This window comes from Enoplosus armatus, chromosome 21 (genome assembly GCF_043641665.1).
Source record: "Enoplosus armatus isolate fEnoArm2 chromosome 21, fEnoArm2.hap1, whole genome shotgun sequence".
Classification (NCBI taxonomy): Eukaryota; Metazoa; Chordata; class Actinopteri; order Centrarchiformes; family Enoplosidae; genus Enoplosus; species Enoplosus armatus.
The window spans coordinates 11,256,199-11,272,050 of record NC_092200.1 but is presented as its reverse complement, the minus strand read 5'-3'; the positions used below and the strand labels follow the sequence as shown (position 1 = coordinate 11,272,050).

At 41.9% G+C, this 15,852-nt stretch overlaps 1 protein-coding gene across 1 annotated transcript in view; it reads right to left on the bottom strand.

Annotated features, from left to right (window-relative positions):
* sema5a (sema domain, seven thrombospondin repeats (type 1 and type 1-like), transmembrane domain (TM) and short cytoplasmic domain, (semaphorin) 5A) overlaps window positions 1–15,852 on the bottom strand; it is an 82,169-nt gene that overhangs the window by 37,553 nt on the left and 28,764 nt on the right. The window contains exons 7-11 of the mRNA XM_070928102.1: window positions 14,729–15,014; window positions 12,595–12,730; window positions 7,907–8,111; window positions 4,368–4,575; window positions 2,461–2,578 (exon numbers count right to left, since the gene is read on the bottom strand). Of these exons, the coding sequence (XP_070784203.1) occupies window positions 2,461–2,578; window positions 4,368–4,575; window positions 7,907–8,111; window positions 12,595–12,730; window positions 14,729–15,014 (953 nt within the window). The remainder of the gene's footprint in view (window positions 1–2,460; window positions 2,579–4,367; window positions 4,576–7,906; window positions 8,112–12,594; window positions 12,731–14,728; window positions 15,015–15,852) is intronic.

Genomic DNA, 15,852 nt, shown 5'->3' with positions numbered 1-15,852 from the left:
CCACAGTTGTCTCTTTTTTTATTCTATAGAATACACTAAGATCATGTTTTTAGAGTGGTGTAGAGTTAGCGTTGATTAAAATTATTTTTAGACAAAGTGGGCTCCTTACAAGAAACATTTATTAAGTAGAAATTTCCATTTTACCTGAGTAAATAAGACTAAGACTTGAACCTTCCCTAAAACCGCAGAGAAACTAATTTTTGCTTGTCTCCATATAGATGTAGGATTGTGGTGCCAGATGGCGTTTGTGAATAGGTTGGTAAAGCGTATCTCCTGTCTGCCTACACAAGGCAACTCAGTATGCAAACCCTTGACTGGCCTCCAGCTACAGACTTCCAGAAATCCTGCCAGTTTAGCCTTTTTTCCAAAACTGTTAATTGACTCACAGGGAGTGAAACACTAACTGTGATAAAAGACAACTTCTTGTTTTTCAGTTTGGGGTTCGTCTTGGCATCGAATTGTCGCAAAAGCAGACAATTTTTCCATTCTGGTCTGGCTTCACAAGCCCCATTGTATAGCCATTTCTCTCTGCCAGCATACAAGGTGATTAATGCCAAAGTTCACTCTAAATGGATTGGACCTGGTTAGACCAAGGTTAAGTGAGTAAATACATATTCCAATCCTGGTGTGGGCAGTGATATGTGGCCAAATGAAAATACATTTGGTGGCTACACTGCTGCTGGAAACGTAGATATTATCTTTGCTCAAATCCTGCGTTTAAAGTAATAGTTTAGAGACGGTTAGCTTAGCTTAGCATTAAGACTGGAAAACAGGGTGAAACACCTACCAGCACCTCTAAGACTCACTAATTAACATATTGTATGCTTAACATTGTTTGTTTCATCTGTAAAAAAACTGTGTAAAAACGTTTGATGTGTATTATTTGATACTAATCATAAAAGTAGTCTTTTCAGAAAATGATATGCAGTACAAAGTTGCCATGTATGCAATGTTCCAGGTAAACAACTAGCAGACGTTGGGGTCCCATAAAGATAAGATGTGTTCCAGGAACACAACTAGCAGATGTTGGGGTCCCATAAAGATAAGATGTATTGTTGTTTAGTGGTCTTCTTTGGTATGTGAAAGGTCATTCTGAGAGGTCTCTTTTCCTGACCCCTCGACAGGAAACAGAACTTTACAGACTCATGTTTTGTAGTAGAACCCCATGTATGCTTAAAGGTATAAAAGACGAGCTTGAACAGTGTTCAGGGCAGCAGTACTGATTCGGCTACGGGTGCTGTACAGGTCAAGATGCGCATGCCTGTTGATCCTGATCTTTGATGCAAATAAAGAATATTATGTGAAAAGTCAGTATCAGCGGAGTTTCCTTCCATCATCGAATCATCGTCTACATCTGGGGAATGAAGAAGAAATTGACGACACGTTTTATATGAGCAGTGACTTCCTGGCCTCTGCTAAACATGTAACATGCCAATAAATGAGCTTTAGAGGTCCTGGTTGGTGGATTTTTTTTTATCAGAGCCAGGCTAGCTGTTCCCCCGGTCTCCAGTCTTTATGCTAAGCTAAGCTAATGTTTCCTGGCTCCACCTTCACATTCACTGTACAGACATGAGAGTGGTATCGATCTTCTCATGGCAGTACAGCTAAGCTAGTTTCAGGCTGAGATAGCTGAAATTAAAGTATGACAATATTTGATGGTAATGACTATAGAAATACTCTGATTCTCACTCTCCAGCATAAGAAAAAAATGTTGAGTTGCAGCCAATAGTGACTTGGCGAAATTATAATGTGTGTGCCCATATGCATGCATGACTGTGTGTGTCCATGTATATATCTGAATGCATATGTGGATGCAGTGTTGGCCAATTTTCTGCCAGAGCTCTAGCTGACAGATGCCACTGGGCGCTCAGGGGCTCGAGTGCCAAATAGTCCTCTGAACACGGAGCCACATAAAAGGGTACGGATGCACACAGCACTCTCCGCTGTGACTGGCTTGAAAATGATGTCTGCGAACCGCTGAAAAATAAGGCAGAGCCGTGCTGAAATTGATAGGCTTACCGCCTCCTAATACTGCTCCCAAATTTGGTGCACGTTAAAATAAATGGAAGAGCTGTTTTGCTAATGAACAAGCAGTCAGAGGTGAATGATTGAGGCAGCGCTGTAGTTCATTCCCAGGGCACACGTCGCTCCCTTAAAGTCAAGTTTCTCGGTCCCAAGATGCCCCTCTTTGGCGAGGATATGTTTCTAAGGCTGGGTTTAGGGGCTGCTGCTTGTGAGTTGTATGTATAGAATACAGAGCAGGCTGTAGCTTTCAGAGGAGAGGAGCGCAGATGAATTTGAGTATTAAATTCACGTGGAGAGGAGAGCGAGCATGGAGACGTAAGGAGAATTGCCACCAGAATTTTCCACCAACTTTAAAGTTTCAAAGTAGAGACAGCAAAGGAAGCAATACCAAGCAAGTGAACTACAATGAGGTATGTGTAGCTCAGTGATACTCACCGGGCATTTTGTGATGCTCTGCTCCCATTGGCTCATTCTGACACTTTCCTCCAGGGTGGTGCATTTCTTCAACAACAGGTCCCAACCACAGTACGGGTCCCTGGCCCCCACGCACGCCCTGGGAGGACAAAGAGAATAAAGTTAACTTTTAATGGGTTTTTATTAACTTGTCCGCATTGTGACAGGATATGAAATCAAACATCAGGTTGAGATGTAAAGAAAAGAAAGGAGATTATGGAGGACGTTGGAAGATAAGGTGATGGGGTAGAAAATGATGGATGGAAAAATTGGAAATGTGGAGAGATAAGATGGGAGAGGAAGGTAGGGGAGAAAGTGGCAGAGGAGAGGAGGGGTAAACAGGAAAGAAGAGATTGGGAGAAAGCAAGAGAGGAGTGTAGAGGCTGAAAATTAACATAGAAGAGAGGGAGGAGAGACGCTGCTCAAGTGAGAAGAGGAGAGAGATAAGAAAGGCAGGACAAAAATGTTAATTTTGTTTATTTATGAAAGTAAGAGTATTGCGATGCTTCACAATACTTACATCGTATCAGCATACTAAAATTATGCCTTAACACAATGTGCTGACTGATTTCTCTGGTAATCTTCAGCCAAACACTGGGATTATAGTTTTGCGTCCGCATACACAGACGCACACACATGCGTTTTTGACTCAAATAGCTTATCAGCCCAACAAATATTCACTGTGAGGATACTGTAGCAAAGATAGCCGAATCTGTCTCTGCCGTATCTCCTTCAGGTGGTTTATTGAGGGCAATAAAAAAGCCTGATGTTACTCTTTTCATGCAAATACGAGTCTGCGGTGACAGCACAATGACATATCTCGGAGACAAAAGCATCAATGCAGCGTGACATGCCCCGAGTGAAATGTAACCAAAGTTGTCCGTGGGTTTCATAACAATGAACTGAGCGCAGACAAAAACACAAGTGCGCTTACGCAAGGACACAAGATCATATGCATCCATCCGTACGAAAATGCAGAAAGGCAAACACTCTTAACGAACACACAAGGTCGCTGACGTAGCGTCTGGGTGGCTAACAAAAAGCAGCGAGTTACGGACTGTTCGGACAAGGATATCATGGGTGACGACAGCAGTACAAAATGAAAGGGAGACAGAACAAGCTAATACCTGTCTTTCAGAGGGCCTTAAGGGCTTTGCACCCATCAGTGAGCCAAACAGAGAGACTACCTTCTAATATTTCAAACAGGTGAACCTCAAAGAAATGTCAGTGATGAACCCAGTAACTCTCATGTAATGTAGCTGCCAGTCTGCGTGCATGATTTTATTTCTTTTATCTGTTTAGTTTTTTCTCTCACACTCTCTCAAAAAAAGGGGAAAAAAGCTGTGAAAGAGGTGATGAAGTGCCATAATGGCTGCAGCATATATCACATAGCCACAGCTGTAACATGAGGCCTCAGCTCTTCACTGTATTCCAGTAACAGCTCATTGTGTGAGAGATAAGGAATGCAGGTGTGATTCCTTTCTGCGCATGATGATGGATGGGACCCAAATCTTATGATGAGTCTTAACACCCCGGCCTCTGTCTCTGGGTTTTCTTTGCTATATTTATGCCTTGATGGAGCGTCTTCCAGATAGACAGAAGCTCAATACAGTATATCTGCTAAACACACACACACACACACACACAGCTCCATGACAACAAGAGGAAGACAGCGAGACAGACAGAGGGCAGCTGTGGGCACCTCCAGTGGCTCAGACAAAAGCTGATTTACAGGGTTTTAAATCTCAGCAAAGGCCCCTGACCAGCACACAGGCCTGGCCCTCTCAGATAAAGAGCATCTAATGAAAGAGGGAGCTTTAAAACTTCATTGTGTGCATATTTGCTTTTGACAGTTTCTGTTGAGATTAATGGTTTGTGCATGTACTCACTCTCGGCTCTTGTGATAGCTGCATCTCTTGAGCGGGATCTTGATGACCTGGTCTCTTACACCCACATAAAGCTCGCTGCGGCTATGCAGGATCAGCAGGCTTCGGATCGGCTGCCTCTTCCTCAGAGGGAACAACTCGATCTCCTCCAACAGGCAGCTTCCCGTGGACTGATTGAGAGGGGAGAGCACTTTCCTGATAGTACCATAATCTGGAAGAGAAAGAGGGAAGGGGGGGAGAGGATTTGGTCACAAAGAGGAAGGAGGGTGTTTATCTGCTCGAGAAAAGGTAAAGTTGTGGAGAGCAAAGGAGAGAAGCGGTATGAATAGAGGGAAAGACAACATAACATATATCCAGGATGAGCAAAACTGCACACAAGTCGATGTGAACTCGGTGTGAACCACACAACAATCAGAGAGCCTCTGAAATAAGACTGTCAAAAAGACTGGTGGTGGCTGGTGTGCCAAGCTTGGTTATGCCATCAACATGCAGTGCTGTGGGTGCAACCGGGGAATCGGTATGGCACCTGAATACATGATATCTGGCCTACTTTTCTTTGGGGGGATATTCCAGTGGAGGAAAACACTTTGTAGTTTTGAGAGAGAAGAGTGTGGAAATCCATGTCATTGTGAATACGTCCTGACCTTTATGTTATGTAAGGTAGGCACCGTGAGATGAAGTTAGGGGCACATTTTCTTTTGGGAGAGCTAAAACAAACATCATCTATTATACATGAAATCCCCTGGGTGATGAAAAAGTAATTAGGTGCACAGTGATGCCAAGGGAAGAGGGGTGAATTGCTAATAGATAGTTTCAAAGTAAGGAGTGTAAAAGTGAAGTATTGCCCCAAGCAGTGTGGGGCAGTAACGCATTACTTGGTAACGTGTTGCAGTGATCTGAACACTATTTTAAATACGAGTAGTGTAATCCCAGTAACGCTTCATTACTTCAACAATTTGGGGGAGGGTCGATATCAGTTTGGTCTCTGTGTGTTCAGTGAATAAACTCGTCCGGTACGTGTTAGCTTGGCGGGGAGGAAGCTAGCCACTGCCGAAAGAGGCTCCTGGTAACTCCACAGTTGTTGTTGTGTGCTGTTAGCAACCTTGCTACATTCAGAAGGCGCTTGGTTTTGTTCACCGTTGGAGGGTGTGTGAGCCTCGAAGCTTAACTATGAGGACAGGACTTCTGGAGAGCTGAGTGCTAACCATGGCTAACATTAAGCTAACTGTTGATGCTCAGTTACAACCTCCAAAATGTAGTCTGGATGCTTGTTAAACCATATATCAGTTATCGTATTACTCTTGTGCTTACATATACATATAATATAACATTACATTATATATACAATATAATATAATAATAATATAATAGATGTTATATAAGTCTCATTCTCTATCATACTATGCCACATATGGTGTGTGACGTTATATACTATACTTTGCTGACTTGCTGCTATAAATCACACCACTATGTCACTTGCTTAGACAGTACTGCACCACTGGTTGTGGGTATGTAATTGCTTGCCTTGTAACTTTGCTGTTGTGTAGTTTTAATTTTATTTTCTATTCTTTTTTTTTAAGTTGTATTTTACTTTTTATTACTTTATATAAGTTTCTCTATGCATTTATACTTCTCTGTCTTTGTGCTGCTGCAACACCCAAATTTCCCCCCTGGGAATCAATAAAGGCTTATCTTTTCTTATAATGTCTGCTTTTCTAATTCTGCATGTGTTGAAATAATTACTTTTGCTGTTGATTAATTACAAAAGTAATGCAACTCAATTAGTGATATGTAATGAGAATTGCCCAACACTGGCCCCAAGTTTGTTTTCTTTTTTTTCTAAAGGCCTGTATCTTCACTAACTCTCAGCTCCACAACTGATTAAAAAATGGTTACTTCAGTGAACCAGGAACTTAAAAAAAATCTTTTGCTTTTAACTCAATTCTGTTCACGTTAATTGCAAGAGAAAAAATACTGCTGCAGGGCTAAAATCACTAACGAGGGCTGAATAACAAAAGGTGTGAAATCTGCTGCAAGCCACATGTTTGAATAAAACACCTTGACATACTCTATTTGGACCCCCAGTTGGAGCTTTCAGGTTTTCCACAATGGCCCCAATCAGCAGAGTGCGATTAAGTATTAATAATAGCATGTGATTAGGTAAAATATGTGCGCTACCCAATGGCCTTGGCAGTGTTTCAGATGTTTTCATTAGCGTCTGGTTAGTGTCTGGGGAACTTGCAGTGTGGGCAGCTCTGGTTCGACGCTACATTGATCACAGTACCATGCAAACAATGAGAGGGGAGTTTTTGAGGGAGATGCCAAGCACAGAGCCGGTGAACTGGAACAGGTTGTGCGTGTGTGTGTGTGCTTGCATGTGTGATATCCTAAAATAACACTGACGCTACAACAGGAAGATCATGTTGACATTTCCCAATGGGCTTATGGTACATTAGCACAGTGAGGTGGGTCACTACGTCCAAATTCTGTTCAGTACACCCGGTCATAATCCATATTGTCTGTTATATCATAATACGGAACAGACACCAAACGCTGGTGTGTGTCTGGGGTCTTGCTGATACTGTTTGCCAAGTCTACATCATGCATTGTCACACCAGTATGATCAAACAGTCTACTGATAAGCAGGCAGCGCCATGCAGTTCAGAAAGGGAAATCGTGGAAGGGTTAAATCAGAGCTGTATGTGTTTGTTATTAATCACCCGTCTGTCGGGGTTGACACATGGCTGTTGGCTCTTTCATGGTGTCTCCGATCTCGTAGTGAGAGATTGCATGGGAGTGATGTGTGGTGTGTATGTGTGTGTGTTCTGTCAGTGCATATGGAGGACATATGGAGGTAAAGAATGATCAAACCTGTGTCAGAAGACTAAGCTTTGATGTCTCCTCAGAACTACACATCTATTGCTTTCATTATTCTTCTTGCAGGCCTTTTTTTCCTCACGCTTGAAGTGCATTTCAAGGGCTAAAAGCTCCGGAACTTGGTGTAATATTTGAAATATTCTATAACAATCAATACTCGTGACGATATAAGCATCAATTAAAGCTTGAGTTTGGTAAGCTAGGTTAGGTATTATTTAAGAGTTTAACACTGCTAAAACTATGCTAATCTGCTTCTCCAACTCTGTGTCGGTGTGATTTGACAAGGTAGGCAAACAACCCCACGACTGTCATTACATTTTGAATCCAATATGGCTAAATCCTGATTGGCATCAGTGACATCAGCTTTTTCGCCGACATTAAACCCGACAAAAATACAGAAATCTCTCCTGTGAAATGTCCAAAAACAATGTGTTTATGTCAGACCCCATCGCTCATATTAAGAAGGTGATTGAGAATATATGTTTTCAGGGTCATTAAGAAGGCACAAAGACACACGCAAGCACCCCCCAAAAACATGGCATTGAATAGAAAAAGATACAGTAAAATGTACAGTATGTAGACAGAAATACTGTACATGTATGAAAACAGAACAAAACATGAACTCATGCAGAGAAACAGTCAAACACACAGTGCCAAGAACCCACCAGTAGCCAAGTATATGATGTGAAACAGCATGTCTTTCCCCTGCACCACGTCCACTGCCACGTGAGTGAAGCGCACGTTGTCCTCCATGAAGTAGGGCACTGGAACCACGGGTTGGACCACCTCATGCATCAGCAAAAACTTCTGAGCGTCCTGCAGGTTTCTTTCAGTCAGTTTCACGTAGGAGCCGGAGTCAATGGTGCCGCACTATGGAGGTGGGGAAGGCAGAAAGGAAAAGTTTGACTGACTACATTAATAAAAGCCAAGCTCTTTGGGATGGCAAGCTACATTAATAAAAGTTTTTTTTGTCCAGAAGTACCGCCAGAGATGGGAAAAGAGAGGGATTGAATGATTAAATGAACAGGGCTTTAAAGTCGATTGCCACCTGATTGTGATGGTTTTCTATCCTCACAACCTTAAGGCTTTGTAGTCAATATACCGCGGCTGATGGAAGAAGACCCAATGAATGTTTGACTGAGCAAGTAGTTATCTCTTTTATTAGATTCTTCCTCATATGCATATATATTGCTGGTGAGTTTCTGATTACCTCAAAAATAAGCTAATATCTTAAAAATGTTTTCATCTTCAAAACGTCATTATTGCTATTAATAATATAACAGAAAAAAAATGCCTCCTCTAAATGCTTCAACAAAAGCCTCCCCAAAAAATAAAGCATCAACATGACTTGCACACAAAATGTGAGGACCTGCCACAGCACTTGGTTATAATATGAAATATGTAATATGAAAGACATTTCCCCAAGTTCATTCATTAAAAGCAGTTCAATAAAGTGAACTGTCTCCACATGGGACATAAAGAGGGAAATATTAAAGAGTAAAAAGTACTTTTGTGATACTGGAGGTTGCAAAACATACATTTAATAAAATGTGTTAATTTCTTTAGTTTTGAAGACATTACTTTTAACTATGGTTCTTTTTTTCTGGGAAACAAAATAATAAATGATCTTTGGCGTTTGTAAATATTGCTTTCCAAGCTGAAAGAGGTTCGAACCAGCATTATATAGAATATTATACACTGCTATCAGAGGCATGCTGTATTATCATGGCCCATTATAGCAATAATAGCCAAAAAACAACTGCATGGAATATACAGTATATTTTTTTGCAGCATGTTGTCGCTGTCCAGTGAAAACCATGTATTTCCAAATTTGGTGATTTTTTAGTTTTTTTTTTAATGAACTGTGAAGGATTAAGTGTGTGTTTAATGTGTCTCCTACTTCTGAGACTTCCGTCACAAAGCTGAAAACAGGGACGTTTCTCTTGATGTTTCAGTTGATGTTTTGGAGATACATGGTTTTCACAGGACCGTGACAATACTTGTGGTTTTTAATGTAATGTCTTTTTTCCATCAAGCAGAACTGGAAAAGGCGAGGCATAAAGCTAGTCCAGCTGAGGCAGAGCTGGATCAGTAAAGCTAACCATGCATGTCCTTCTCTGTAAAAGAGGTCCCAGGCTGGGGTCAGGATTGTGGATTGAGGCCCCATCCACAAAGAATAGGCCTACTCCAGAGAAAACAAAAATAAGCCGTGCTCGACAATTACACTAACCCAAATGACTGGTACTGTTTTTGTTTTGAACATAGTATCGCAGATGCACTGCACTGCATTTGCTCCAGGCTAATGGTACACAGCCTCATCGTACTTAGCTGAGACTGGACTTTGGGTGGCGATTAGTTCCTGCTCACTGGCTACAGTAGCAACAGCATGGACACCTTATACAGATCAATTCCTGGCCTTCCCTGGGCTGACAGATGAGAATCATGGTGGGCTTCCCCGGGATGGGCAACGGATCAGTGCCCTCGCCACATCAGGAAATGGGAAATGAAAGCCCTGAAGGACAGGGAAATGCAACACTGCGTGTGTTCGTGCTTGTGTGCCTCGAATGTGTAGCGTGTGTGTGTGTGTGGTGTGAGCTATATAATAACATATGTCTACCATTTCCTTTCATGGTTTGTCCTTGCATTGCGTGCATGCGTGTGGATCCCAAAGTGTCTCAGTGTTTGCGTGATTGCTTTACTGCCACAGCGAGACAAAGTTAGGCGCTGACCAGCGAGGGTCTATGACATCAGTGAATGTACAGAGAGATGGATGTGGTGATTTCCTCAGTGAAGTCAAGGTGAGGGACAGAACCGTCATTTGGCTGAGGGCCCATCCAACACTCAGCTGTCCCGCTCATCATCAGCGCTCTGTGCTCTGCCAGGATGATAAGTGCCACTGAGAAATACGGTTGTATTACAGCATGTTTTTGCCAAATGGGCTTTTGTTTAAATGCGTCCCACCTTATTTAAAATGTCAGCATCCCAGTAAGATCTGATTTTTATATTTTGTCAGTTTTTGGCTCCAAATGATCATGCGTAATGTTGAAAGGAAAGCACAGAAAACTGACACCTCTTTTTTGTGACACAGGATAACAGAACTTTCCATCAGCATTTGGCTCAGAGTCTAATTTAACATGTGGAGTTTAACAATGATGCGTTTTTATAGTAAGCAATTACAGTGTGACAGAAAACCTATACAACACAGAGACGGTATTAGCTCCTAACGCCCTACAAACATGACTCATAGCCTGAATAAACCCAGCAGGATCAATCCGCGTGGTTCAAATAAATGGAGGGATTTTCTCTGCAGACAGACAGGGAATTAAGCTCTCAATCAATGACCAGTGTGCGTGTGGAGTGATGAGTTCACGGTCATAATTATCCCTATTTGGCAGCAATCTACAACCCTCTATTTTTGTGGGCGTATTTGTGTACAGTAGATACTACGTGGCCAGTGGCTTTCATAGGTGCTAGTCTCCCGTAGGTGTATGTTTGTGCATGTACATGTGTGTAGGTGTGTGCGCACAAAGGGCTGGTGGGAAAAAAATCCTGCGCTCGTAAATCTAATCCTCCAACATTGACAAATGCTTGATGAAGATGTCACTGAAACCTAGATAAAGTGTGCATCGGTCCAGCGGTGAGGACCAGCTATTGTGCCGAAGCTTAAGTGGAGGGATGCGGATGGAGAGGAAGAAGTGATCCTGGTTTATCCTTCAGGAACATAAAACCTCATAAAAGTCTATGGTATATAGAAACCCCTCTGTGATGTACCTACAGTATGCTGAACAGGATACATCTGTGGTCACCACTGACCAGATAGAGGAAATTGGTTTTCTTGAAGGTAAGTGAATTTCAGACATGTGAAGGCATGAAGCTTTCTAGGTTACAGATTCATGTGTATGTGTTTTCCTTAGCAAACTGTGATAGCTAGCACTTTTTCTGCATGAGCATTTCATCCACTTTTTGTCTGCATGAGCATGCCATTATAGATAATGTGTGTGCAACCTCTCGATAGCAGGCATTGCGAATGCTCATGCATCTGCCGGCCTGATGGAAACATGATCGAGGGCCCGTGATGGGAAGCATGTGTGGAAGTGAGGCGTGCGTCACTCATTGGCAGCCAGACCTCAGAGGGAATTCAATCCCTCACGGAGAGACGCGTGGATTAGCTCCCTCACTATCTGCTAAGCCTCCGCTAGAACTGAGAGCCACTTCTGCTAATAAAACATTCCCTCTGGGTCATCAGTATGGAGCAGCACCTAAACACGGGGATAAGGTGCCCTGGCACTGCTTGGTTTCCCCCTCCGAGTTTTAGGACGGAGTATAAACAAAGTGCCACTTGTGCAAAACAAGGACAGTTCATTAAAAAGGGACTACAGTTCACAGAACGAGGCTATGAAACATTTTAAAGGAATGATTGCGCCATTGTAAAAATCACTGGATTTTATAACGAGCAGTCGTAATGTGCATGAGCAGGGGGAGGGATGATTGAAAGAGAGAGGAAATTAATGAGAGTGAAGAGCTTGCTGGGACTCTAAGGCAGGCTCATCAGAGTGAACACACATTTATTTATCAGGACACACACATATACACACCACATGCATACATTTCCTCAGGCACGCACCCAGCCACACATATTGTTTGGCTGATTGGGCAGTGTGTTGGGTCTAAACCACCTCAAGCATGAACAAATGATCATTAAGGATTAGCTCTGAACTTTAACTCACATGCACACATCATGAACAGCCTTAGTGAACATGCTAGTGGCGATAGCGATGCCGTTGTTGGTGTGCTGGTCGATCCAAGATTTCCAGAATGAAATATCTCTGCCATGACGTTTTGTAAAGACATTTATGGAGGATGAATCTGACTGACTTTAGCGATCCCCTGACTTTTCCTTTGGTGCCAACAGTAGGTTGACATTTTAGTTTTTTACTGAAATGCAAAACGTGAAACAACAACTAGGGATGGATTGCCACGGTCCCCCTCAGAATGAATTGGAGTAACTTTATTGATCCCCTCACTTTTCCTCCATCTGCATCATCATGTCAAAATTTCAGTTTGTCCTGTGCTTTGGTTGGACATTCCCATCAGCCTCAGCTGTAATTTGTGTTTAGTGATGATTAGCAAACGGTAGCATGCTAAAACACTAAACTAAGATAGCAAACATGGTAAACATTACACATGCTAAACGTCAGCATGTTGCCATTTTGAGCATGTTAGCATGTTGACGTTAGCATTTAGCTCAAAGCACACTGCCTCACAATGCTGCTAGCATGGCTGTAGACTCTTGTTTAAAAGTTTTTGGTGTCTCACAAAAACAGACCAGGGCTCTTCTGTAGAATTTTGTTACCTGAAAGTCTGGGTTGGGGTTGGGGTAGGGCAGCCACGCTGACCGTGAGTTTTCCTGGTACTTGAATGGCCCGTTGAAAACCTGTGATATGGCACTGAGATTGAAGGCACACACCGCAGATGCAGCAATGCTGTTTCTGAATGTCAGGAACAGAAAAAAAGGAGAAGAGAGACCCAACAAAGGGATGGAGGGGATGATGGATGAGAGAGGGAGAAACAGGGGGAAAGGAATTTAGAAAAGGACACCGTAGCACTAGCAGAAAACTCTGTTCAGATCTTGTTGGTATTTGTAAAGCTCACCTCTGTATGTTTGTTGCTCTCAGCCAACAAAACAAATCAAACACCGGGCAGACAGACGCAGACGTAAGTGATCGTCATTATTGGATTATAAATCTAGCAATAGGACACAATTAAGCTGTTCGGCTTGTCTGATTAACTGTATAGATCTCGGGTCTGAAATACAGCTTTGACTTTTTAAGCTGTCAGTTTCAACAAGTACCGTTCTCCTCCCTCCGAAGAGAAAGTAAAGAATGAGAGTATTAACTCTCAACTCAAACTGCGAGACTTGGGCGATGTGAATTATAATCCAATGCGGCTGTTCATTAAACTCTGTGCCTGCAGGGGGAAATGTTTCCAATACCCTTCAAAAGACTTCTTTTTCAGCAATGTGAAGGCATTGACCATAAAGAATAGATTACTCAGCTTTTAATAATGGTCTGTGCGTGCGTGTGTGCAGGCATGTGTGTGTGCTTGTGAGTAGGAGAAAATAAAAAAAAAGAAGAAAGATGGAGAGACAACAAGAGGAAAGGGTGTTTGTGAAAATAGAAAATAATAGTTTTCATCCATGGATGCATCCTATCTCTTACATCCCCCATGTGCATGATACTGTGTGCACTCTTAATACGTGATGATAAGCTTCTTTCATGGGATTTAAATGTGCGATGTTGCTGAAATAAGTGATCCTGTTTGTAGCTGGTTTGAGTTTATTAATTAAACATCGTAAATTAAGTTAATTTACGATGCACTTGGCCACATAAACATCATTGTCATATATCACTCAATTTTATATAGTCAGCGTGCATGGTACAAAAAGGTCACATGCCAAGTTAATGCAGATGCAGTCGAAGTGTGTTTGTTTACACAAATGACAATGTGATGCCAAATACACTGAATTATGCATGAAGCTATTCTGTGGGTGTGTTAAAAACAACAAAGAATAAAAGAAAAATCTGATGATATGTGTTGGTATTTTTCATCTGACATCAAGATGCTGTGAGCCTGATGTTACTTTGATTCATCCTTCACAATGCAAATTAAGAAGACTATCAAATATTCCAATGGAAATGGGGTGGTTGTGGAAAATAACTGAGACTTTTTGAATCAAACGATAATTTGATAATTGACTTAATCTGATTATTTACAAAGGCTGGATTTCTTTCAAAGAAGTTGTATGAAAATTGCAATAGAAAATGTGTGAAAAATGTGCAAACAAATCACTCATGGCAGAAAGGAAAAGCAATTTGTCAACAAATGAATTTTGCAAATGCAAAATTGAAATGCGTTTGTTGAATAACTAATAACATATGAAAGTTAAAATGGAAACATACTGTTTAATATAAACAATAAAGCATAAATCAAACCTCTGTCTTGCTCGTTGAAGTTTGTAGCTAAGCAGCTAAACAGGGTTATATTAGAATGAAGTAAGGACAAATCTTAGCCTAGACCTTTATCATCAATACAAGAACGCTGTTTTTATTAGATATCCATATCATGTATGTAGCCATCAAGCGCACATTTAAGACACCTTTTAAAGGGTTCTTGTTTTAAAACGTACTTGTTTTAAAACGTACACAAAGAAAAGCCAGCAGAACTCACGGAACTCGCATTAGCTTAATATGTTAGCTAGCAACAGCTGATAAAATGGGACTACGAAATTTTTTACCACCATAATCATCGTAAACTTCATATGTGTCGTACGAGAACAGAAAGCTTGTAGCAACAGTAACTAAGGGGGTCTGAGTTTAGCTAACGGTCAGTTGTGGATGTAAATTCAGATGGAACGATGTCATTCATTTGTAAGTCCAGTATGAAGGAAGAAATGTATTTGTTGTCATTGTAATTCTCATGTTACTCACACGTTGGTAGTGAAAATGCCGTAGAGCAGCTCCAGCTCGGGCAGGTAAAAGGTTCCCTGCAGCTCGTTGTAGTTGAAGGGGATTTCGCCTGGTCGGGAGCAGTTGAGCCTGGCCTTCATGAAGGTGGTCCACGTGTCCTCCAGGAGAAAGCGGCCGCCGATGTCATTCTTACAGACACGTCCTGCGCGGGAAAATACAGTCCGGCCACAGTCGTGCTCCACTGCGTTTTCCCGGAAAAAGAAGTAGGTGAAGTTGCCGATATCGTAGGAGGAGACGAAGTTCGGTTCTGTCAAAGGAGAGGCAACAAGGGACATGAGGAAAATGAGTGGGAAAAAGAAAAGACAGAGAAAGAAAAATTGAAAAGAGCTACGAGAAAGATGAAGTGCAGAGAGAGGAAGAAGAAATACAGAAAGAACAATATTTAAGGCTGTGGGAGTAAGAGCGAGTGGGCGAGTGAATGGGTATGTGTTATGACTGATTGACTCGCACTGTGCGTGAGCATGAGGCCCACACAGCAGCAGGTGATCAGGATTAATAACTATGGGCCATGTTATTAATGGCGTTGTGTTGTAATAAGAAAACTCATTTTTCACTCCCCAAAATGAAAGGTTAGGATGAGAAATGACCAAAACAGGTGTAGCGTAATAGCTCTCACCCTATCTGTAACACGCGACCTCCACGACACTGTCACAGCTAAGGCGTTCATCTTTATGTATGACATTATTGGATCTAAACCGCACACTTTATTCTCACTGACAGTGATTTAATTCACCTTTAAATGAAAGTGCCCCCCCCCCCTCATTTCATTTCAACCCTCTTCTCCTCGGCAACTTTGGAGGGCAGTGCAGGGGGGAGACAGAGGAAAAAAAAATCAATTCGCCATAAAATTAGTTATTAAACCTTTTCCCAGAAGGTTGCTGCAAAGCGATGTATGTGGTGGCTTTTAATTTATTTTTTCAATTTAGCTTAAATGTGAATCAGATAAAAGTCACTTGCTGACAAGATACTGATTGACCTGCTCTTCTGTAGGCTGGACACCTTAAGCTGTCTGAACTTCTTCAATCTGCACTGAAGAGGTTTGTGCTTGAAGTGCGTCTGAGCTTTCAGGGAAAAAAAGACATTGA